The sequence below is a fragment of the Stylophora pistillata genome, chromosome 1 (genome assembly GCF_964205215.1).
Source record: "Stylophora pistillata chromosome 1, jaStyPist1.2, whole genome shotgun sequence".
NCBI lineage: Eukaryota > Metazoa > Cnidaria > Anthozoa > Scleractinia > Pocilloporidae > Stylophora > Stylophora pistillata.
Window position 1 is genome coordinate 45,959,578 of NC_142519.1, and position 23,416 is coordinate 45,982,993.

Sequence of the window (23,416 nt, forward strand, 5' to 3'; positions counted from 1 at the left end):
ACTCCTAAAAGAAGTTGTTGTTTTCGTTGCCAGGGTTCAAATTACCTCACAGTGCATTGTGGATGAAGTCACTCTTTCGATAATTTCAGTATTTTGTTACACCCGACCCGTCTACCTTAGTAGTTACAATAGTTAGGCCGCGAGATCTCGTAATTATCCCTTTGTAAGATTTATGAAGGCATCTTCGTAAAGAATTAGGCCGAGAGGTCTGAAGTTTCAAGGGTTGGCGAGCGTGCCCTCGTACCAAGCGCACCACATACGTGGTAATGGCTCGATTGGGAATTTTCATGTTGCTGATCGTTTCATTATGCGAGCTTTCGTGGTTGAATGACGTCTCAGCTTGGCTAGACGGAACGAAATTAAGCCAAGCACTAACTAGACTGACTACAGATGGACTTCGCATCCCTGAAATACAGGTATTTAAGTACCCTTTCTTACGTTGAGCTTTGATAGTGAGTGCTGGTCGGTGAAGGAGCTTAGGTTGAGCAGCGCATGCGACTGCTCTGATTAGCTCCGATTCGAGACCTATTTTCAGTCAGCGTGATGTGGGTATTCATCAAATCTGTCTTAAACAATGAAGATTTAATTTCTAATTTTCTCTAGAATTATACATGTTAATGAAGTTGCTCATTAACAATTATGAAAAGAGGATTGACGGTGTAAATTAGTGAAGGAGCTGAGTATCATATTGCGCTTTTAAGAAAAAGAAGATCTAACCAGTAATATCAAGGATTTAAATCGCTGCACCAACGAATGGTAGATAAAGCGCCATTCCTTACCCTGTGGTTCTAACCTTCTAAAATTTATTTATCTGTGATGGGTCGTTAGGGCCGTCATATGTTAGTAGCCCTACAGACCATGGCGTTACCTTAGCGACCGCCATCTTGGATTCTCAGGATATCAAGATTTGCGCGGCAAACCCGCGCAATACATATCATGACAAATCCATACCTTACTCCCAAAAGTGTCCAAGGATTACATAACCAAGCAATAAAAACGGCTTAAGCTACTAAATCAAACTCAAAATAAGAAATCGAATGAAATAAAAGTAATATATTTAGAAAGAAAGAGAGAGAGAGCTCCTATTTATAAAAAATTAAAAACAAGACTGAACCGAGATCGAGATTAAAGAGCAAAGTAGGGAGAGAATGAGAGAAGACTTGACACTTCTATGTTGACTTGCGTGTAGAAAGGTGAGCGGCTATCAGATCTAAGATAATGCATAACCTTTATTTATTTTTCTTTCCTTTCCTTCTTTTAACTAATATCTTACATAACAGATGATGTTATGTATTCTATCAATTTTCCGCTTACGATATTTTCGCATCATCATCTTTAAACCTCCGTAAATTCTGACAGTGTGCATATTTTTAAGGGTCAAATTGATAAGCTTGAGTTCCACGAGGAGTCGGTGAGTGGAGCATCAATCATCCTCTCATTAACTTCTGAAATTGCCGAGAAATTCACTGAGAGATTTAAAGTAGTGCAAAGCCTCAAGCAAGCAGTGGAAGAATCATACAACAGATCCCACACTTACTTTGGACAATGGGAGTGTTGTCAAATAGAGTATCGTCCTAGTAACCTTGAATATGATGCAAGATTCCGTCAAAGGGTAGACGTCCAAAGGGCTTGCGTTAAGATTTCAGGAACTGCCTCAAAGAAGCGTCGATACTTGGACGAACTGGTTGTGAGCAAAATGAAGCAAATCTCTAATGACTTTCCCTTTATAAAATGGCAATTCTTTGGTTCAGCGGAAGGCATGTTGACTCTGTTTCCAGCGTTTGGGGATAAAGCGTCGTGTTCTGGATATGATCCTCGATTGAGGCCATGGTACGTTGAAACTGCAATACCAGAACCAAAGGATGTTGTGCTAGTTGTAGACACAAGCGGTTCAATAGGAACCAACCTCATGAACATCACCAAAGAAGCTGCAAAGATACTTTTTTCCACAATGAACCCTAGAGACCGAGTAAGTTTTAGTATGTAGAAATCGTGTTATGGGGAATCCTGAAAGGATCCCTGAAAACTCGTATACCTAATAATTTGAAGAAAATAATAAATGAAATCGTTGACTGGCCGGAGGAATATATGGCCAACCTAAAATGGTTTTAAGTTCCAAAGGACGACAAAAAATATTTCATGTGTAATTATGCAAATAGCAGTTACTGTGCAACCTAATGAGTCGGGAAATGGACCTGTAACTAGTTGAATTCATGATGAAAAGTAAATCGTAATTGGATAAAAGGGTGAAGAGTTTAAAAGGTTAACACCCTAACATCTCGCACTCTGCAAAAATTTTTATATCACTTTCCCTGCTAAGGGGAGCCGTTTCGGCCGCCGGCAACGTTGGTCTGACTTTCATGTATTCACAAACGTTAACGTTGGCATTTTGAGAGTTGACCGTATATAGTCAAATCTCCCTCGTGATGGCCAAAGTATTGGCTGAAACTTTGATCGGGATTCTACTTTTCATCTAACGCTTGTTGCATGTACTTCAATTTAGATTGGAGTAGTTTCTTTTGGTACGGTCGCCTCAACGCCAGGAAAATTTGGCAAGAACTGCTTCAGTGAACGCTTAGCGGATGCAACTCCCTTAAACCTAAGATATTTGGAAGGCTATCTAGAAAGTCTTAAAGCCCAAGGTAAGCACATATTATTAAATAGTTAATTCATGTCTGTAATATATACTTATAGGTATAAATACGGGGGGTGCTCTGATATCAGACCCTCTCTCTGGTTGTAAGTGGTAATTTTTTTCCTCTAATCGTACTCGCTTAATGGGTCCATATTACTTCCATGTACTTCCACTAACGTTAGTGATAATTCTACTTTTACTGCTTCATATCACTAATAGGCTAATGCTACTCATTTTTTCTCCCAACCTTTTCGTAAGGGCCTTGCTTTCTCTGTCCCTCCTTGCTGTCTGCCTGCCTTTTTCGTTCCTTCTTTACTACTAACCGAGTCGGATGCGCCGATTGGCTGCTGTTGATCTGCGATTTAGTTGAAGATCACAATTTCTTATTTTTGCTACCTTTTTTAGGAGTAACCAATTATGCAAAAGCTTTCAGTGCTGCTTTCCGTTTGCTTAAAAACTCCTATGATGGTCCAGACAGTACCAGGAAATTGATGATTTTTTTTTTAACGGACGGCTTGCCTAGCGACGACAAGGCAAATATAATGCGAACAATTAAGGAAAGGAATGCCGAACTGCACAATAAGGTAGTGATCATGACATACGGGATGCTGTTCGCTAAGAAGATACTCCTCGACATTGCAAACCAAGATGGCACCTCCTATGGAGTCGACAAGACACAAAATGCGATGGTCAGTAAATCTAAGCACCACATTAGCAGTTTAAACAATATCAGAAATGTAAAGAATGTTCGTCCGAACATAACTTGATTATCACACTACTGTTTTCACATATATACACCCGCTTTCAAAAACGTTGCAATTTGAAAATATATTTTTTTATATAGATATTTTATATTTTCTCATTAAAAGGTGATGAACAGTGCATGTGCGTTTCACATCAAAGGAACAATTATAACTTTTTGTGATCGTTTGACAGTCGCTGTGCATGTTAACGTTGTCTTACATCAGCCGTCCATGACCGGAAATCCTCAATATTGAATTTTTGAACGTACATTTGTGTTGGGGATCGCAAAAGGCTCTGTAATATTCTAATGATCCTTTCCCCTCATTAGTAGTTCACTGGCAGTCAGTTTTCTCTAGTGCTCCCTCTATAATCTGTTGGGGACGGATGATCCCCCTCCATTCTCCCTAGAAAACCATGAGACCCCCACAGTTCTACCCCCCTCCCCCTCTTCATGCGATGACTGGTCCTTAATCATAATTCTTCCTTTAGGCTGGAAATTTTACTAGTATCGATGACACAACGAATCTAAGGAACACCATGGGAAAGTATTACGACTTCTTCTTCAAAAGTGGAGCCAGTTACAGACCCATTATTTCGGTTCCTTACATAGACGCTTTTGGAACTGGTACGCTCACTATAAAATTTATACCATTTACCGTCATAAGCAGTTTTAATAGCTCTGAATTTTTTAAACTGAGAGATGGCTTGACCACATCATACGTGATAAGATATGAGACCGGTTAGCGTCCAGAAGCCCTCAAAAAACCATCTGCTGAAATATTCAACAATCCTTATAAATTAGTAAATATGTATAATCATCTGCTCACTGCGGACAATTTTGCAACTTTAGGGTCTATTATCATTAACTTTACCGTGATAAAATCAACCTGCCTGCACTGAAAGACCTCCCTGAAAGCCATTGAACCAGATTGATAATTATCTGATTACTGCGGGACCACTATGCAACTTTTGGGCGAATTGGGGAGTAAACTCCACCGTTGTGAGAGCCCGGCACAAGCTTGAAAAACCAACTTAGGGTCATTAAACAGGCAGAAAATTATATTTACCTATAGACTTTAAGACGGAATCCACCTTGTTCGTCTAAATAAATAGCGTTTTTGTTTTTTTCGCCGAAGGGCTCTTAACTACAGTTGCACTACCTGTGTATCACGAGAACAAGTTCATCGGTGTGGTGGGTACAGACGTCAGCATGGAAGATATTCAGTACCAAATTAACTACCTCCAAAGAGGACAAGCAAGTTATGCTTTTATGGCAAATAGTTTTGGAAGGGCCATGTTACATCCCCTTCTTCCAGCCCCCTTAGGCGCCTTTGAGGACCCCATTTTCATAGACATAGCTGACTTGGAACCAGAGCCGCAGTTTCGTGACATTGTTAAATCTATCATGCGGTTTGTATCTACGCCATTTCTCTTTGTAACTACCCCTCTGTAATAGCTACAAGTTTTTTTCATCGCTGCGAGAAATACGAGTTTTATTTATCAATGTGAAATTTACTTCTTGAAGATATCTTTGAGAGGATATAGAAAGGCTTCAAGATCTCTTATCTTGCTTAGCGTAGAAACATTTCGTGGATAAACGTCGATTAGCTGGAGGCACAAAAAGGAGTCTTTTCATGCAAAAGACAAGAAAGCGTTACTTAGTTTTTTTTATTTTTTGAGAAAGTTTGTTATATTATTAAAAATGATCTGAGTTGCGATTTTGGTTTTCAAAGGGGTGGTGACGGAAACAAAACTTTTGTGTCAAAACAATTTCTGGCGCGTGGAGGTAAAGTTGCAGAGGGAGTCAGAGTTGTAGAGTTGTATTCAACCTACTACTGGAAATCAATTCCGGAAACCAGTTTTACTGTTGGAATTGTAGTTCCTGTCGGTGACAGCGAAGGAACCTTGGTCAACCAAACAATCTCCCCAGGTAAGGAATGTATCTAAGAGGGTCTCAAAGGGGATAACCGTCCACCGTCAAAGGACCAAAATATTAACCGTCAACCGTCAACCGTCGAAAACGCAACATTTTTACCGTCACCCTTCAAATAAACAAGCCAATGTTAGCCGTCAAATGTCTCAGATATCCTTAATTAAGAACTAAACGATTGCCTTAATTGGGATCAAGTTCTATTGTTTATAAATCAAAATTTTGATATCTCATAAAAGTACATTTTATCACGAAACCCGCGTGTCTCTACTAAAACGGGACCGAAACTCTGCGTGACGTCGCGCTGGTTTGCTGACGAGATTGACGGGAGATAAAAATATACCGAAAATCTGTGTTCGGATTTTAACACGATGGAAATGAAGGCGAGAAGGACCAGGAGAGAAACTGACCTTGCCTATAACCTTAGTGCTATTTGATCTGACCTCATTTGATTGGCTTAAGATCTGTGATTGACAACGCTCCGCCTTGCCCCATGCAAAGGCACACCTAAATAGTTAACTCTATATATGACGGGCCTCGAGATAAAAACACATTACACTTATGTCACAATGTTGGCCTTTATGTAAATCCTTTAATTTCTTGTCGCGAGTAAAACTGGTTAGCGTCAGAACTGACTTCCGGTGTGGAAACATTTCGGGTGTCGTAAAACGTTAGTCATTTATTAATAAAAGGTGTTACATATAAACATTTCTTTACAAACGCGTCATTATGAGAAGTTACAGCCAAATTCGCGTTTTCAGTTCGTGTTATAAACGACATTTCAAAAAATTAAGCGTCAATCGTCAAATGACCTAGAATTTAACCGTCAACGGTCAAAAGGACTTATTTTTTAACTGTCAACCGTCAAAGTGAACCCCTCCCTCCCCCCCTTGAGACCCTCATAAAGAAATTTTATTTTGTGTTGTCATTTCAGTAGTACTACGTTATGAGACAGGATAAAGTAAAACTCAGAAATTTTTGAGGTGCGAGACGAAAAGGACAAGAACTATGACAAGGACGACGACGAAGACGGCATCGACGATTGCCATCTTACTCTGAAAGATAACTAGCACTTTCTTGACAAAATCAAGTTGTTGTTTCGGCGATGAGATAAATTTATTTTGGGTGAACTATAAATCCTTGAAGTTAAAAATTTCTGAAGTTCCCTTTGGTTTACGCGAAGTATTTCCTCCAAAAGAAGTTATACGGGGACAACGAGTCCGTGATAACAACCATAAACCTCTACTGCTGCTTGGAATCAAAGCAAAAATTGTACTTTTATGTCCCTGAACGAATTGTCTTAACCCTTTTTTCGTCAGCTGCAAAGTTTGTTTACCATCGTTTGGACCTTGTCAAACTTGGAGAGCCCTGTGTCCATTTCACAAGATATGCTTCCAAAGGTATTTCAGTGACATCAACGCTTAAAAAGGCTACACAAAAGCAGTCCGGTAACTTTTACAATTTTTAAATTGTAATCATGGAAAATTAATTCCCAAGTGAGAATTGCGCGTGGAGTGTTATCTTGCTCTTTGGAATTATTAAGAAGAATTCACCCACTTTCCAGCTGGAAGTGAGGAACGATAGGCGGTACTAATAAGGTACTGAGAGAAGGTTACTCCACCATACTCGACCACGAGGGGAATTTCCACAACGTGGTAGAACATTTGGAAAAATTTAGGAAACTTGTCAGGATAAGCTGCTTCTCTTTTGGTCTGGCACCCTCTACTGACATGCTGTCTCAGTCTTCATAACCATCCTTGGTTTTAGATAAAATATTTAAAAAATAAGGTTTGTTTTTCTCCTCTCATGCTACTCCTCAGACGCAGTTGTGAAATTCAGTGCTGAAGCCTTTACAGATCCATACAACTACCTTGGTTCGAGTGAGACTGCGTCTACTGTAGCTGCGTACCAGAAGTTTCTTAAACAAACAAATGCACGTAACCCTGGATTTAAGCTTGGCATACGGGACACAGTTAGAGCTACACGAATGGTCGAAGATATCTGGATTCAAGGGTCAGAAGGTTACATGAGATACCTGGTTCGACAATACATTGGAACAAAAAATGGCGTATTTTTACTAAGACCTGGAACCTTGCTAGCGAAGTCATTTGATCCAACCAAACGTCCATGGTAATGATATTTCTTTGCTAGTGAAAACTCTTAGGATTTTCTTTCGTGAGTTTCCCTGTATGAGCGAGGTGAATAGGTATATGCAAAGCCACCAGTTCGAGCAAACTACTCAACGGTTGATGAATGCACTGCATATGTTAGTAAACTGTAAAATGTAAACTCCATAGAATACCCTTTCTCTCGCACAATTGGTCTACACGCACCCATTGACCTATATGTTCCAGCGTTCAAACCCTGCGTTTAATGAGCTGAAACAGATGCATTCTTATCGAAAGTCATCTAATAAAGTTCAATCCAAGGTGGGATAACGTTTTGATGTGAGTGAGGACAAGCGATAGTTCCAGCTTTGACTTGTGCTCAGTGCACGCCTCACATTAGTGTCGCTAAGTCTCCACAATAATGAACATACCTCATAAGAATAGTATCAATCATTCACAGGTACAACTCAGCTATAAGTAACAAAGGATTAATTACCTTAACAACCCCGTTTATGGACGCTGATGGAGCAGGACCAGTTATAAGTGTGGTTCACAGCCTTTATTTTGGAAAACGAAACAACACCAACGATCATGTCTTTGGAGTCACTGGAGCTGACATTCCACTTTCCTACTTCACGAGGTAGCCGTTTTGAAAACGAGCTCTCTGTTATTTAGAAGCAATTGCAAATGAGCGAGTGAGGGTGAATGCGTGTAAGTGCGTGAGTGCTTGAATTCCCGCGTGAATTAATTTGTGTGCGAGTGAGTGAGAGTCTTAGACTTACCAGCTTAAAAAAGAGAGATTTACTCGAACCATATGCTTGCTCAGATTTAAGTAATCAAAATTTTGCATTTTACAGACTCTTGAGAGATGGCTATCCCGAGTGCAAAAGCGGCAACCATACTTGCTTTTTGCTGGATGCAGCTGGTTTTCTTATCCTTTACGATGATTTTCTATTTCCTAATGCGTCTGCAAAAACAGTGGAGTATGTTCATATCACCGAGAAAGATAAAGACTTGGCCGAAGATCTCATAAACAGGAGATTTATGAAGAGAAAGAAGTGTCGAGATTTAAGAAAGCTGAAACTGGAACTATTTTATGAATTTCAGCTGCCGAGTCAGGGTGCAAACACATTATTTAACGGAAAACGTTGTAGAAGGTACCAACTTTCCCAGTTAGACGGAAGCAATATCATTTTAGGTAAGCTGAACTTCGAATTCTGAATAACAAAAGGTTTTTTTCTTTTTTTTTCCTCGCAACTTTGTGATCGTACCGCGAGACACATTTTAAAATAAAGTTTCAATATGATTGTAATGTCAAATGCAACTGGGATGTTTCGCTATCACAAATCACTCGCTGATAGGTACTTAGGATAGTGGGGGCAATAAATTCTATATGAAGTTGCAATGAATAGGCCATTTTCTATGTACCAAAATTCAAACTTGGCTCCGAGGCTTGGGGGAATAAAACAAAAGAAATTACATTGAGGTTGAGGGCTAAATAATTAATTTCTTTTGTTTTATGCTCCCTAGCCTTGGAGCCATGTTAGAATTTTAATATATCGAAAATGGCCCATTCAATAAATATTTCTAGGTATCAAATTGCGAGAAAGAAACTGCCCGACGAAGCCTTGCACCTGCTCTGGCGATGGAATGTGCTCCAGAAAAACTGAGTTGACTTGCCAGTGCCCATGTTCTTCAGAACTTAGCTACGATCATTGTAGAAACGCATTTCTCTCCAATAGGTAAGAAGGTACTCAAAGCGTTCATTTACATAAGATAAGGTTGTATGTGACAATTTTTATAAGAATTTAACTGGGCGGGAGGTCTGTATTAGAAATAAAACTGTGAGTTGTCTTTGATCGTATTATGGGATGCCACCAATGACCACCTCACTGGCAGAATTGAGCCGTTAAAAAATCGTGCTGCACTTGCTATAAGAGGTGCTGACTATTAGTCACCTGCGATGGGATTATTGTGTAATCCCGGCTGTTCCTATCTGAAATTGAGGAAACAAACAAAGAGCTCTCGTGTGATTGTTTGTCTTATAATTTTGGATAAAGCGATCCTTTTTATGGGCTAGTTCTTGTAACTGTTGCCACCTTATTTTTAAAAATGTCTTTTTAAAGTAACCTGTAGAGATTCTCGCTCGCTCATTGGTCAAGAAATATTGTGAATAAGGTTCTAAACGATAAAAGTGACGTAACATGTAACGCAACGCCCAGCAGTACTCGCTACGGCCGGAGAAAAAAATATTTCTCGTAAAAATTTTGCAGTGAAACCATTTGGCTGCGCTCAGTGGTTTCACATTAGCTTCGAACATTGTTCGCGTCATTTCCATGATTAATGTAGTTCTTCTTCAAAACTTCCTCCAAGTATACCGAAAAGTCATCTCACCATATCTGAGAAGTTTGGAATTTGCTAATTCGAGAAAAATTTCTTCCCTGCATTGCGAGGATTGCTGAGCCTTGCGTCACGTGATACGCCTTTTTTCATCGCCTGTAACCTTATTGACAACAGTTCTCGACCAATGAGCATGCTAGAATTTCTAAAGATTTTGTATAACTGTTAAATCGTTGATCGCCTCGTAGATTTCCTCTTTGTCCCCCGTCAAGAGGTATTTTGTCCACCGAAAACGTTACCGATCTGCCTACAACAGGATTACCAAAGTGTTTTAATCCACGTTGCGTCACTTATCCGGACTGGGAATCCTGTGTCGGGGTCGCAGGTTGCTACTGGTGTGTACGCGACAAAAGAAGCAAACCTCTTACAACCAAATATTGCGCTGACAGAAGTGTTTGCTACGGCGGCATGGAGGGTATGCGTCCGTTTATTCTTTGATATGAGTTAAAAATAAGAAACTTAGGTAAGATCACAGCTTTGACATTGAAAATATACCCATGGTAATTACAAAAGAGCAGCTCATGAGAAAACAAATGAAGGATACAGTTATAAGTTTCTACTTATCTAGCCAAGGTTGGTGTCAAGTGTGGTTGTAGAAAAGGAAATTGAAATTATGAGTATAAACTCAGCTACCAACTGTTATGAGAATCAATTTGAATTAGGCCGAAGGATCACTATCACTTATGTTTACCAAAAATTCCACTGATAACGAACAATAAAAGTACCGAGATGTAGCTGCACAATACAAAATCCATTTCCGAAAACCAATGTGGCTTTTTTTATATTTTCAAAACATCACAATGAAAATACTCGTATGATTTGAGAACGCTAAAATGCCGAAAACAACGAATAAAAATGCCTGAACAACGACAAGCGAAAATCAGTAAATTTTCCCTTGACAGTATGTAACTCAGGGGCGCAGCTAAGGGAAGGTCCTCGGATGTCCATAAAGCCCCACCCCCCCCCCCCCCCTTCCTTGGTGTTTTATTTTCAGTTAGATAACACATAAAGCTAACAATTTAGGAGGTGAAAAAGGGCGAAACCGAGAAATCTACTCAGCTTAAAAAATTTCAATTTAGGCAGAATAAAGTGTGGACGTTTAAATTACGGAAGGGTTGATCGTGTGGCTGCGTCACAGTTTGACTCCCCGCCCCGCCTCTCCGTGCTGCGCTTTTGCAAAAAAATAAACTACCTTTGAAAGTGTTTTCGCTTTAAGAACTTATGAGAAATGGGAAGCCACTCTGTTCACTTAAGTCTGCATTTTTTCGGAAAAAACTTAACTAATCAAGTTAGCCGATGAGAATGGGCAAGGTATCCTACACTTGTGTTATACAGTTTTCACATTACTTCCGTCTGAATCACTTTAATTTACAGTTTCAGTCGTAGATTCAATAGACTATCCAAAGAAGAACCACAATAAAACAAACGACGATAGGAAAGGACTGCCGAAAGGAGCTATTGCAGGCATTGTTGTCGGATGCCTATTTCTGTTCATTAGCATCATTGGTTGTGTAATTTTCTATCACAAGTATTGCCATTATTATGCTATTGGAGACTCGCCTGATGTTCAGCTCGAGCCTTCTGCACCTCCATGCGACAAGCTGTTCTCGTAGTTGAATATAATCGACATATAGGCTTCCATTTTGGTAGATCCCTGTGAGAAAGGTGGTGTTTAACAATTGGTTCATGCTTTAGCACGCACTATCGAATTATGGAGCACGCGGGAAGTTTGGAGAGCACGGTACGAAAGAAGCGTAAGAGTTGCCCGAGGCGATAGCCGAGGGCAACTCTAGCTTCATGAGTGCTCTCCAAACTTCCCACGTGCTCCATAACTCGATAGTGCACAGCTGAAAGCATGAACCAATTGCTTTAGAACATAGCCGGTGGAATTGTGCATCAAATCCGACGCGAAAAACGGACAACAATATCAGTTAAAGCGAATCGTGATGGCGCTGATGCCGAGTATCCTTTTCCTTTGTTTTTCTCTTTTTCTGCCTCATTTAAGAACTCTAGCCCAAGGGAAAAGGTCCAAACATTGTCTTCGTTTTCGGACTAGTAGGCCGAGTTTCTGTTTGTATCCATTATTGTCGCGAAATATATTATTTTTCCCCGCGCTAACAATGGCCGCTCGCGCGAAAAAAAAATTTCTGGCGAAGTCGGATTTGCTGACGCTATCAGCGTGCACTATCGGGATTTTGAGCACGCTTGCGTATTATGAATTTGATTGCGCGACTCTGCTAGCTATGTTCTAATGAGTTTTAGTGAGAAAAATGAACAGATTGTGATATGAACGAATGAGGTTTGGCGTAAAACCGTCAAAAGTATATAAAAAAAAAGAATTAAAGCAGTATTGAAAATTGTCATAGAGAAATACAAAGTAAGTCCAAGCTTAAGACACATCTGTTCAAGCTGGCTTAATGATTTGTTTTAACGTTTTTCAAGTTTTAAAATTTTAATATTTTAATGTTTTCATTTCTTACCGTTTAATCGTTTTAATATTTGTATAGAACATTTTGTAAACCACTTTGAATATTTTTATAATTTTAGAGCTTTAGAAATGTATATTATTATTATTGTTATTATTATTATTAAAACAGCTAAATTAAGGATAAGGTAAAGCAAAGGATAATATCTTATCTATGTTGTTTTTAACCACGCTGTTGACCACAACTTTGGTCATGACTGTGTTCATTCTTATTATCAGTAGGATTATAAATCTTATACCACAAATAAAGTTTTCAGCCTGCTTCTTTTAATTTACTTTCGCTTCTCAAAGTTGTTGCATAGCCCCAACGAGTTTCAGATTAGACGTGCACTCACAAATACAGAACCTTCAATGAGTATGAGACAAGAGGGCTGATATGAAATAGTAGGCAGACAGGGTTCTTGTTGATGCCATGTTTTTGCTTGATGATTCGCGCAGGACTGGGAACAATTTAGGTTAAATATTTCTCCAGACAGAAAAAAAAAGAAACTGATAGGGAAGTTCGAATAACACGGGGGTTACCAGTTACGCACTCCAAACCAAACAGGGCTGTATTTCTTAAAGGGAAATCTAACATTCAATCAGACTTTCAGATCTTTGGCGGTCTGCCCCAAAATAAAATGAAATTCGCCGAGAATGCACCTGTAGCTGGTTACAAAACATGATCGAACTGAATTTTGAATTTTATCATGATCTTCAGTCTCAGCCGCTATAGAGTCTGACACCTTCAAAACGAGCGCCAGCTTGCTTTTTTTTCGGAATCTCCTTTGCCTGAACATTCCACATGAGATGGCTGTTAGTTCCAAGGAACAAAATTGACCAATTAAACACAAAGGTGTTCTCTTAAATTCATATTCCATGTTGGTCGTTATCATCCAATAATCCGCTACATTCTTGTGCATTAAGGTAGTGTTCCCTCCCCTCCACTGCTATCACAAGACATTTGTCGGACAATTCTCCTTACTCAGCAGAAGCTCCTATGATGCGTTTCTCTCTTTCTCTATGTGTCTCGTAAGGCAACATTTATTTTAAAATTTAAAAATTTGATTGCTTGTAGGAAAGACCTTCGTGACATGCTGGGCCTATATCCACAACTTACTTGCGCGATAATTATAACAAGGCAACCCCTGAGATTAGATGAAAGCAATCAATACGCCCAGGGATTTATGGAAATTTCATTAATGCACAAGTCTAATACAGTGGAACCTCGATTTTACAAAGTGCCAAGGGACTGGGGAAATTGGTTCGTTATATCGAGGGTTCGTCATATCGAAGTTCTGTAGCATACATTTTACTATAACCTTGGCCGGGCTGAAACTGAAGTATACTTCGTTATACCGAGGACTTCGTTATATAGAGGTTCGTTAAATCGACATTCCACTGTATTGTGTTAAACCTGGGACGCCATCTCCACTCACAATTTACTGAAAAAGTATGAAAAAAAAAACAGTGACAACTTTAGTTTTAGGCTATCAAAAGATCCAGGAACACCACAGGAGCCAGAAGTGTTGCATATCGTTAAATTTTTAGTTTTTCAGGGTTTTAGCTTCCTCACTTCAAAGTTTGACATGAAAATGAATGCCAAAAGTCAGCCAAATTTTCTAAATTTGAGAACGAGGTGCCGAAACTCCAGGCAAAGTCATAAACACCCCCCTTCCCCGAAGACTGTCCATGAAGCAATGCTAGAAATCTTGTGAACGCCAAAAAGTTTGCAAACTGAGTTTATCTTTCAGGTTTTATCTTCCACTTAGCAAACCGCCTCCAGGTTAGCTCAATGTATAGAGCACTGGACTTATGTGCGGGAGGTCGAGGGTTCGAGCCCCGGCCGGACCAACACTCAAGGTCTTAAAATAATTGAGAAGAATATGCTGCCTTTCTACAACATCAAGAAATGGTTTAGATATTCTAGTCTTCTCGGATAGGGACGAATAAATGGAGGTCCCGTCTCCTGCAGGGTTAGGGGTAGGAGACGTTAATTTCCCGCGCACGAGATTACTGTGTGATGGATGTCCTCCCATGGGGTGGGATGGGTGGGTTGTTGTCTTGCGTTTCATACATGAGCCTCTGGCTCGGGCAATATGGGTAACCATGCCCCACGTAAAGACATTAAACTTTGATTACTATTACTATTACTATTACTATTACTATTACTATAACACATCTGTGTGTTTGACTTCAATATTCTACTTAGAGTAATGTTCAAGTCTTCTGCCAGTTTCCTCACAACTACAGAAAGGAAAGTTACAACACATCTGCAATGAAGGATGAAAGGAATTCTTGGCTCCAAGCTGGCTGGGAACATCTGAAATACTTCGTTTGTGTGCTTGAAGGGCGGGGAAAATTTCTCTCATCACCCATTGGTGGTCTGGTCTATCTGAAGTAACTGGAGAGCTCTCTGCAGGATTATTGCTTACATCAAAAAGAAGTGGGGATCTTGAACCTTCACATGATCCCCAAAGCACCCACAGACTATTCTTTTCCCAATACACGATTCTGTTCCTTCAGTCCATTTTGGCGTCATAAAGTGTGCCTTCCACACATTGTCACTGTCCTTTGGATGATAACAAACAGCATGCACTTGATTCCCACAGTAATGAAAACCAAAGTCGTGAGAAGATTCCTGTGTCTAGTTCGTCAACAGTGAAAAGAGACCTTTCCCGTCAATAACTCTGTCCTGTGGAGGATCTCCACCAGTCAGTTTAGCAATTGTGGGGAATAAGTCCATAGAGCTGGTGAGCTGATCGATTTAGATCCCAGCTGGAATGTGACCCGGCCATGATGCTATTGTAGGCATTCGCACACCACCATCCCAACACTGTCCTTTGCCTGACAATGACAACAAAAAATAAAAATTTAACATTTTATGGTAACAAGGCCTCTCTATGGGACAAAGTGATTAGTTCCATATCCAAGTATGAAACTTAAAGCGCAGATTGGAGCATTGGGACGAGTTTCCAGATGCTAGAAACCGCTACAAACTGGAATCAGGAATAAGAGGTAGGAGAAAACAGACAACAAAATATTGTAAGCCACCGTCACGATCACAATTTCCTCGGTTATAAACCGATGAATCATTGACTGGTTTGTGAGGGTAAAAGGTCCGCTATGTGACTTTTCATTTTTGATGGAGCATCTTAAGCCACAAGTACGCTGAAGTTAAGTATTATTACAAATTACTTCAGTTTTCTATGCTGAAGACCATCTCACAAAAGGTGAAGAGGGGGAGTCCCACGCCCCCAAACTCCCCACCCTGGTGACGGGGTGACGCCTCTGTGAGTTCCTAAGCTACAGTGCATGTTCAATTATATCCTCGGTTCAAAATAAAAAGAGGTAGGAGGGCGAGCAGAAACAGAAAGAATATGTCCTTAAAAGCTGAAGTAGAGTTTCTCTATCATTTGTATGCACTTGTGCCTTATCTTTTTTTATTTTTCAGTCTTACCTCCTTGGAAAATCCTGCTCCAGCCACCGTGGTATTCACCTGTGTTACTAATTTCTTCTAAGTGCGGTCCATTGTCAGATGTGAAATACACAAAAGTATTCTCCTTCAAACCCAGTTCCTCCACAACGGCCATAATCTGACCCACACTCCAATCCATTTCCTCTACATTGTCACCATAGCGACCATGAACACTGTGATTGACAAATGCTGGTGTGCTAAACATGAGAGTATGTACCTTTGCAAACGACATGTACAACAGAAAGGGGCTGCCTTAGTTTGCACGTATAAAGTTAACAGCTTCATCTGTAAACCGTGCTGCCAGGTTCTCCAAAATGACCGGTTGTTCCACAACCTTGTAATTCTTCATTACAAAACAGTTGAATCGAGTTATCATCGTGTCATATCTTGAAATAGAAAGGCTGAGCAACACGATCGTAGTTAACAGAAGGACACAGGTCCTCTTGCTCAACCAGCCAGTCAAGTTGCCAATGAATAGTGATATTGCAACAACTGAAGTAGGTATGACAATTTTCGTTGGTGTGAGTCCCTGATACGAAAACGACTTGGGGTGCTTACCACCGAAGAGACAAAAGTTATTGTTGCTTGATGGCAGACCATAAAAATAATGAAAACCTTGCTTCAGAGGATAGAAATGAAAGTCGGAGTTGGAGGAAGAATGAAGGCCAAGATGCCACTTCCCTATCATCCCTATGATAAAAAAGAATTGTCAAAGAATAAGTGAAAGTGTGAACAGTGTTGAGAGACCAGACATTTCTCATCGCCTGGGGGAAGGGGAAGAATTTCTGGGAAGTCACATGCTTTCCAGGGGAATGGAGTGAGGATCAGTCGTCACCAAACTGACAAAGAATAAGTAATTAATTCCAGCAGTGTTAAGAGACTACCCATTGTGGGAAGAGGGAGAATTTCTGGGAAGAACTATATACTTTTCAGAGAGGATGGAGTGGGAATAAGTCGTCACCAATCTGACAAAGAATAAGTAATTAATACGAGCAGTGTTAGAAACCAGCCATCATTTATCGCCTGGGGGAGGGGGAGAATTTCTGGGCGATCACATGCCTTTTAGGGGGGATGGAGTAGGGATCAGTCGTCACTACCAAATAGAACATAAAGGGCGGACCGTAGAAAATGGACTGCCAATTAACTGCTAATTAGTAGGAATCATTAAAGTATTTAAAAGCTTTATCCCATATCCCACCTTTGCCCCATGGTACAGCATCCCATATCCCATATCACACTTTTTCCCCAAGATACAGCATCCCATACCCCAACTTTGCCCTCAGGTACAGCATCGCATATCCCACCTTTAACCCCAAGTACAGCATTTCCTTATCGGTTCAGTGATAACGAGGATCAAAAAGTTAAAAAAACAGCCAATGAATGTGTTTTCTTGTAAAAAAGCGAAATTATTCAATGTCATCGACCACCCAATGAAGACTGGAAATCTGGCTGTCGTAACTTTTTGTTAAATTAAAAGTAACCCAGCGAGTACTCGAAAGATCATTCTCGTTCCCAGATTCCCTTCTTTTGGTCACGTGCTCCTTGAGTAACGGTAGGTAAAACCAAGTGGCTCCGGGCACGAGAATGGTGAGATATGTGCCAGAGATCGGCTAGAGCATGATCAAAAACATATTTTCCTTTTCATCGCGAACGCAAATTTGGAGAGCCCCATAGCACAGCTTTATGTTGATTGAATTTCAAAGTATTTCATATTAACAAGATACGATATGGCCCTCCTAAAATCTAGTAAGGAACGTGTGCCCTCCTCAGTCTTTTTTTAATTTCAATTTAAGGAGTGGGGGAAGAGAGGTTGGGATTATGGACAAGTTATTATCTCCAGGTTACTTAGACCCTAAAAAGCTTACAACTTTTCATCTATCTGAAGAAGTCATTTGATAAAGTTAACTCTCTTCCCTTGTAAATGTTTTAATGTTTTAATGTTTAGTGGAACTCAATAATAATCGATGACCCTAATCGATCTGAACAAATTGTAAACAAAAGTTAGCTTATCCATTCTTCTTTCTCGCGTGACGTCACACTAATTGCGCACTCTGGTATTCAAAAGTTCTGATGGATAAACAAACGATCTTCTGGTGGACGACACAAAGCGTCGTGAGGGGTTACCGGTATTCTTTGTTCTTGTAAGTGCTTTTTCAATGGGTTGTATTTGCGCAGTTAAGAACTGTGGTCACAATAGTATCAGAGACAAAGGAGTGTATTCATCTTTTAGATTTCCAGGCATCAAAACATTCCAGGGAGAGGCCACACGCAAACTTTGCATAGAGCAAAGACGCCTGTGGCTTGCCCGTATTTTCAGGAGCGATCTGGACGAAAAAACCATTGAAAATACTCGCACTTGTCGCGATCACTTTATAAAAGGTTAGGCCCGGTTTAAACGTCGCATTTTACATGCGCCGAACCTAATACTAATTTAAGTCGACCTGAATTAAAAAAGTTCGGCATTTGATTTAAACGTCGCATTTAATTTTGCTGAATTTAATTCCCGAATGAGAGTGATAACTTCATTCCCAGACTCCGCTCTAAGTCCCCCGCCAATATGGCTGACAAAAGTAAGGAGGATATTTTGTGTTTTCGGCGTTTATGCCTCTCAAGCACCATTCGCGCTAACAGGAAACGGCGACTTATAATGCAGATGGCAGTGCATCATCTGCTATCAAGAAGAAGACGGCTTTTTTATGTTTGTTCCCTTGTTATGCTTTTCCAATCGCAAAGAAATGCCATAGCACGTGTCCCAAGAACCCGCTCTTCACCCTCCCCAGGGAAGGAACCTGGATGTGAGAATTTGTAGTTTGTTTCAGGCGCTCTGATTCCCGCACCAAAACCCCAATAATCCCAGCGACCAATCAAAACAGAGGTTTACATTGTCATTAGCCTATGAGAATTCACAGTAAAAATAAGCAAACTGCTTTATAAACGCGGGAAAACATCTGGTTGGCTGAGAGAGTGGCACGAGTTTTTTTTGGACCAATCACAGAGCAATCTCGAATTACCTTCAACATTCAATTGAGAATTGCTTAATCACCTGGATCTTCTGCGAAAAAACAACAACAACAATCACTTTCATTTTGAAACATTGCATGTCTGAAAGGACCTAGAGGGAATGATAATTATTTGTTTCGTTGATGCAAATGGTCCTAAAACCAATCTGTGTGTTCCAGGTTGTGCAACCCCGGGAAACAGTGAGGAAGACCCTCATCAAGGAATAATAATACCACCAAATAAATCATTTAATCCCTGTCCAGTGATATTTCATTTTACATAGCTCGGTATGGCTTCTGATGCCCCACCCCTGCAAACGTTTCATTGTTTGACATTTTGGACCGCAGTCGAAATCAGCTTTTCTTTCCTTCTCTTTTCCTTATCATCAAACTCAAATAGTGTTTTCATCTGCTTCACACATCCTTAGGATAATGTTTAAGCTTTTTATCGGTTTCTTCACAGGTACAATAAGGAAAATTACAGCACATCTGCAACGAAGGATGGACACGATTCTTCGACCACACCAGTTGCTCAGGGACGCTCTCAATGCTGTCTTTATGCTGTGTAAGTGCAGGGGGAATGTATTTCATAGCTTCTTTATACTCTGGACTATTGGGAGCAATGGGGGAGCTTTCCGCTGGGTCATCTGTTACGTCAAAAAGCAGAGGAGGATCATGGACTTTCACAAAATCTCCATGACACCAACAGATACCTCTTCCACGGCAGCTTTCAGTTCCCTCGCTCCATTTGGCCGTCATAAAGTGTGCCTTCCACACAGTGGCACTGTTCTTTGGATGATAGCGAACGGCATGGACTAGATTTCCACAATAATGGAAGACAAATTCGTGAGAGGATTCCTGTGTCTTGTTCGTCATTAGTGGTAAGAGATCTTTTCCGTCAATAACTCTGTCCTGTGGAAGATCTCCACCAGTCAGTTTAGCAACTGTGGGGAATAAGTCCATAGAACTGGTGAGCTGATCAATTGAGATCCCAGCTGGAATGTGACCCGGCCATGATGCTATTGTGGGCATTCTAACACCACCATCCCAACACTGTCCTTTGCCTAAAGAAAACAAAAAATATTATCAGTCCTTAATAACGCTGTCTGCAGCTTGAATGATACACCTAAATATGTTACGCACTCTTGAATAAAACATCAACTTCTAATAGTCAAATACAAACGGAGGCTACTTCACCAATGTTTCTCTCCTTTTCGACGCTTTTTTTCCCCAAAACTAACCATTTCCCCCCCTCCCAATTGAATGACTAAAGCCAATATGAAAGTGCAGAGTAGCCCCCCACTCCTCCCAGCATGCGTGACGAAAAATGTCATCCTATCATCTTTGAATACTTTTCATAATTTGTTTATGTGTAAGCTTCCTCCCTTATTCGCACCACTGTAACACACAACCTATAAGAAGATAAAGTGATCTCGTGTGATCCCGTCCAAGTTGTGAGAAAGAAATAGCACCTAGTTCCCATGTCCTCTCACCTCCCCTGTAGATTCCGCTCCACCCACCATGGTATTCACCCGCGTCACTTATTTCTTCAATGTACGGACCATTGTCTGATGTAAAATACACAAATGTGTTCTCCCTCAGTCCCAGTTCCTCCACAGCCGTCATGACCTGACCCACGCCCCAGTCCATTTCCTCTACATTGTCTCCATAACGCCCATGAACGCTGTGATTGACAAACGGCTTGGTAGTAAACAAAGCGGTGTGAACCTTGGCAAACGACATGTACAGCAGAAGGGGGCTGTCTTTGTTCTTGCGGATAAAATCCACTGCTTCATCTGTAAACCTTGCTGTCAAATTTTCTAAAAGTACCGGTTGCTCCACAAGTTCATAGTTTTTCAAAACAATACACGTTAATCTGGAGAGTATTGAAAGCCAACCAGCCTGTGCAGAGGTGATCAAAATAACAAGAGTCAGCAAGGACAGGAAGGCAATCTTGTTAAGCACGCCAGCTAGGTAAAGGATGTAAAGTGTTACTCCAATGGCTACCCCAGAAGCAAGAACATTGAACGGCTTCAGGGCTGGGTAAACAATGTTTATGAGATATTGGCCAGGCTCACAGGTACGTAAGTTAGTGAGAGGCAGGCCATAGAAAAAATCAAAACCCTGCTTTAAAGGGTGGAAGTGGAAATCGGTTTTTGAAGACTTGTGGAGTCCTAAATGCCATTTTCCCACAATACCTGTCAAAACAGAAAAAATGAAATTTAAATGATGGAACGATATAGCTCTTTGGCATACAAAGCTTTGCTTTCATGTCCAAATTGAGCACTGTACCTAGGATGAGTCATTGCTGTTGCAACTGCACATGCTCACTAGTTTATTCTAGTTTGAGAACTCTGGCATGGCTTAGACGATACCTCAAATGTTGGGTCGTTTGGGGTGAACCTCTCGGTTCTCCCCCATCCTTGCATCAGCACTGCACTGATGAGGCCCAGAAGGCCGAAACAGTACTGTCTGCAGTATATATTTTCTTCTTTTAAATTTGAGGGAAAAACCGTCCATTAAATGCGAGATTCTACCGCCAAATCTTTAAAAATTGTCCAACTTTTAAACTTGCGAAAATCCTCACTTTTAAACGATAGTGCGTATGAGAGCCTACAAAGGGCGTTCATTATCTAATCGTTGACGATCACACCTCATGTGTGAGTCCCCTGTGGTACAGTATTCCCTTTTCAGCACAGCTCGATCGTGATGACTTATAGTCAAACATTCAACCACGCTACGCATTTTTAAATCTGAACGAACGAAAATCGCAAATAGTAATTACTGCGGGCTTACCACTTGAGGTAATAAACAAAAAGGGTACGGAAGGCCTCTTTGAAAAGGTTACCTCAACTGGCATTGTCTTGACAAGTAGTAATCTCCATTTCACCCGTTGTTTGGTCTCGTCTCGCAAGACGCTCCTCCCCTCCCCCCCACACTCCTGTTCCGAGAGTTCGTGACAAGATCAGACGATAGCTGCGAAGAATGACGGATAGGATTTCAATAGACGGGTAACACAATAGTATGTTTCATCGGTCAATCAACAAGAATCGAGATCGAACAAGCACTCTGTGAACAATGTGACGTCTTTCGGGAGGTTTTTGGTTTGTTTGCCTTTGCACAGTGTTGGACCCAAGTTAGCGTAGTCGGGAAGACCAACTTCCCAAAAATTTGCATTTATGCAGCATAAGATAAAATTACATTTAAGAATGGATTAAGAAACCGATTCATGCAACAAGGAAAACTAAACACAAGTGCATGTTGAAATTTCCTTCAATAACAAAACACTGCGTGATTAGCGAGAGGTGAGATCCAATCCTCAAGGGAATCATGCACGCCCCTTGAGTTCCAGCATGTGAAAGACTCGTGACTATCGTCTTGCTCCTTTTTAGCTCTCCCGTTTTCAAATCTAACTTCGACTAAGAAATTGGTTTACTCCAAAAATTCTGCTGGTCGGAAAGTGCTTCTAAATTTGAGCTTATTTTACATCCCTCACCCCCACCATCGAAAAAAAGGGATGGATGGCGTTACATGCCTGTCCCAAAACCTTGGTACAATTTTCTTAATAACTTCAATAAATTTCTGTAAAAATATAACTCAAACATTTCTTATTACCGAGACGACAAACACCGATCACAACGCGCTTGAAACAAATAAAAGTTAAAATTTATGGAAGAAGAAAGAGATAGTGTAATCTAATCACATGATACAAACCACACCAACCTGTTTTGTAACCAGCGGCAGATGCAATCTCCGCAAATGTGGTTTCATTTTGGGGCAGACCGCCAGATGCTGCCGTGTGAAGGAAGACTCGGTCTTGACCTTCATCCGAAGCAAGTCCTGATCGAATGGGATATCTTCCTGTTAGCAGTGCCGCCCTGTTTGGTGTGCAGATTGCATCTGGCGTGACATCATGTCGCAGGCGAGCTCCCTGTTCAGCCAACCGATCGATGTTCGGAGTTTTAATCGTGTCATTGCCAAAACAGCCGAGATCTGAGATACCGAGGTCATCCACAACAAATATAACAATGTTTGGCTTGGCGGATGCGACGCCTAACATCATAAGTGGGACTAGACAAGTGAACCATTTCTGCCACATCTTGATTCCGTGGTCCCGTGGTGTCTGTCGTGTTCGGGCAACGAATCGCGTCGACTCGATATGCTTAGCACCTGGATTATAAACCACATGAGGACCCTACCTAGACGAGGGGGGCATTGGGGTCCTTTTAATTAAAAACCGCAGAATCGTAGGAAAAAAAAAACATCATCTATAAAAGCCGCACAATCGCAAAAAATTCGATCAAAATCAAAAACCGCAAGCAAAACCATGAAAACTGATCAATTTTCACATCCCGTTATCAAAACCGTAAACGATCCGATCAGAGGCTGAAAACCCTGAACTGGGTCATAAGCTTCTGATCTAATGAAATGGTGAGAAGTAAAGCATACGGGTTTCACGGCTATTCGAGATCAGCACAGAGAAACCGCGACCCAAATAAGAAAAAACCGAAAACCACAGGGTATACCAAATCCGAAATTGACAAGAACCGAACACCAAAACCGAAAAATCGAAGTTCTTTGGCACAAAAACCGAAAAACCCATCTAAAAATAGCAAAAACTGGAAATCCCAGTGCCTCCTTCTGGACTTTACCAAGGA

At 40.7% G+C, this 23,416-nt stretch overlaps 2 protein-coding genes and 1 pseudogene across 2 annotated transcripts; 1 reads left to right on the plus strand and 2 right to left on the minus strand.

Annotated features, from left to right (window-relative positions):
• Positions 1-19: 19 nt before the first annotated feature.
• LOC111330335 (VWFA and cache domain-containing protein 1) lies at positions 20-12,577 on the plus strand. The gene is made up of 14 exons (XM_022935174.2): positions 20-416; positions 1,376-1,969; positions 2,504-2,642; positions 3,041-3,324; positions 3,869-4,004; positions 4,516-4,789; positions 5,113-5,309; positions 6,629-6,709; positions 7,130-7,439; positions 7,878-8,057; positions 8,275-8,615; positions 9,009-9,159; positions 10,006-10,232; positions 11,192-12,577. Exons 1-14 carry the CDS (start codon positions 267-269, stop codon positions 11,428-11,430), a joined length of 3,303 nt encoding a protein of 1,100 aa, XP_022790909.2. The 5' UTR covers positions 20-266; the 3' UTR covers positions 11,431-12,577.
• Positions 12,578-13,318: 741 nt separating this feature from the next.
• LOC148742759 (steryl-sulfatase-like) lies at positions 13,319-16,459 on the minus strand (annotated as a pseudogene).
• A 2,530-nt stretch (positions 16,460-18,989) lies between these two features.
• Positions 18,990-22,999, minus strand: LOC148742760 (steryl-sulfatase-like). Its single transcript, XM_088759497.1, has 3 exons — positions 22,482-22,999; positions 20,252-20,956; positions 18,990-19,822 (listed from the first exon to the last, which is right to left on the minus strand). Exons 1-3 carry the CDS (start codon positions 22,855-22,857, stop codon positions 19,173-19,175), a joined length of 1,731 nt encoding a protein of 576 aa, XP_088615623.1. The 5' UTR covers positions 22,858-22,999; the 3' UTR covers positions 18,990-19,172.
• Positions 23,000-23,416: the final 417 nt, after the last annotated feature.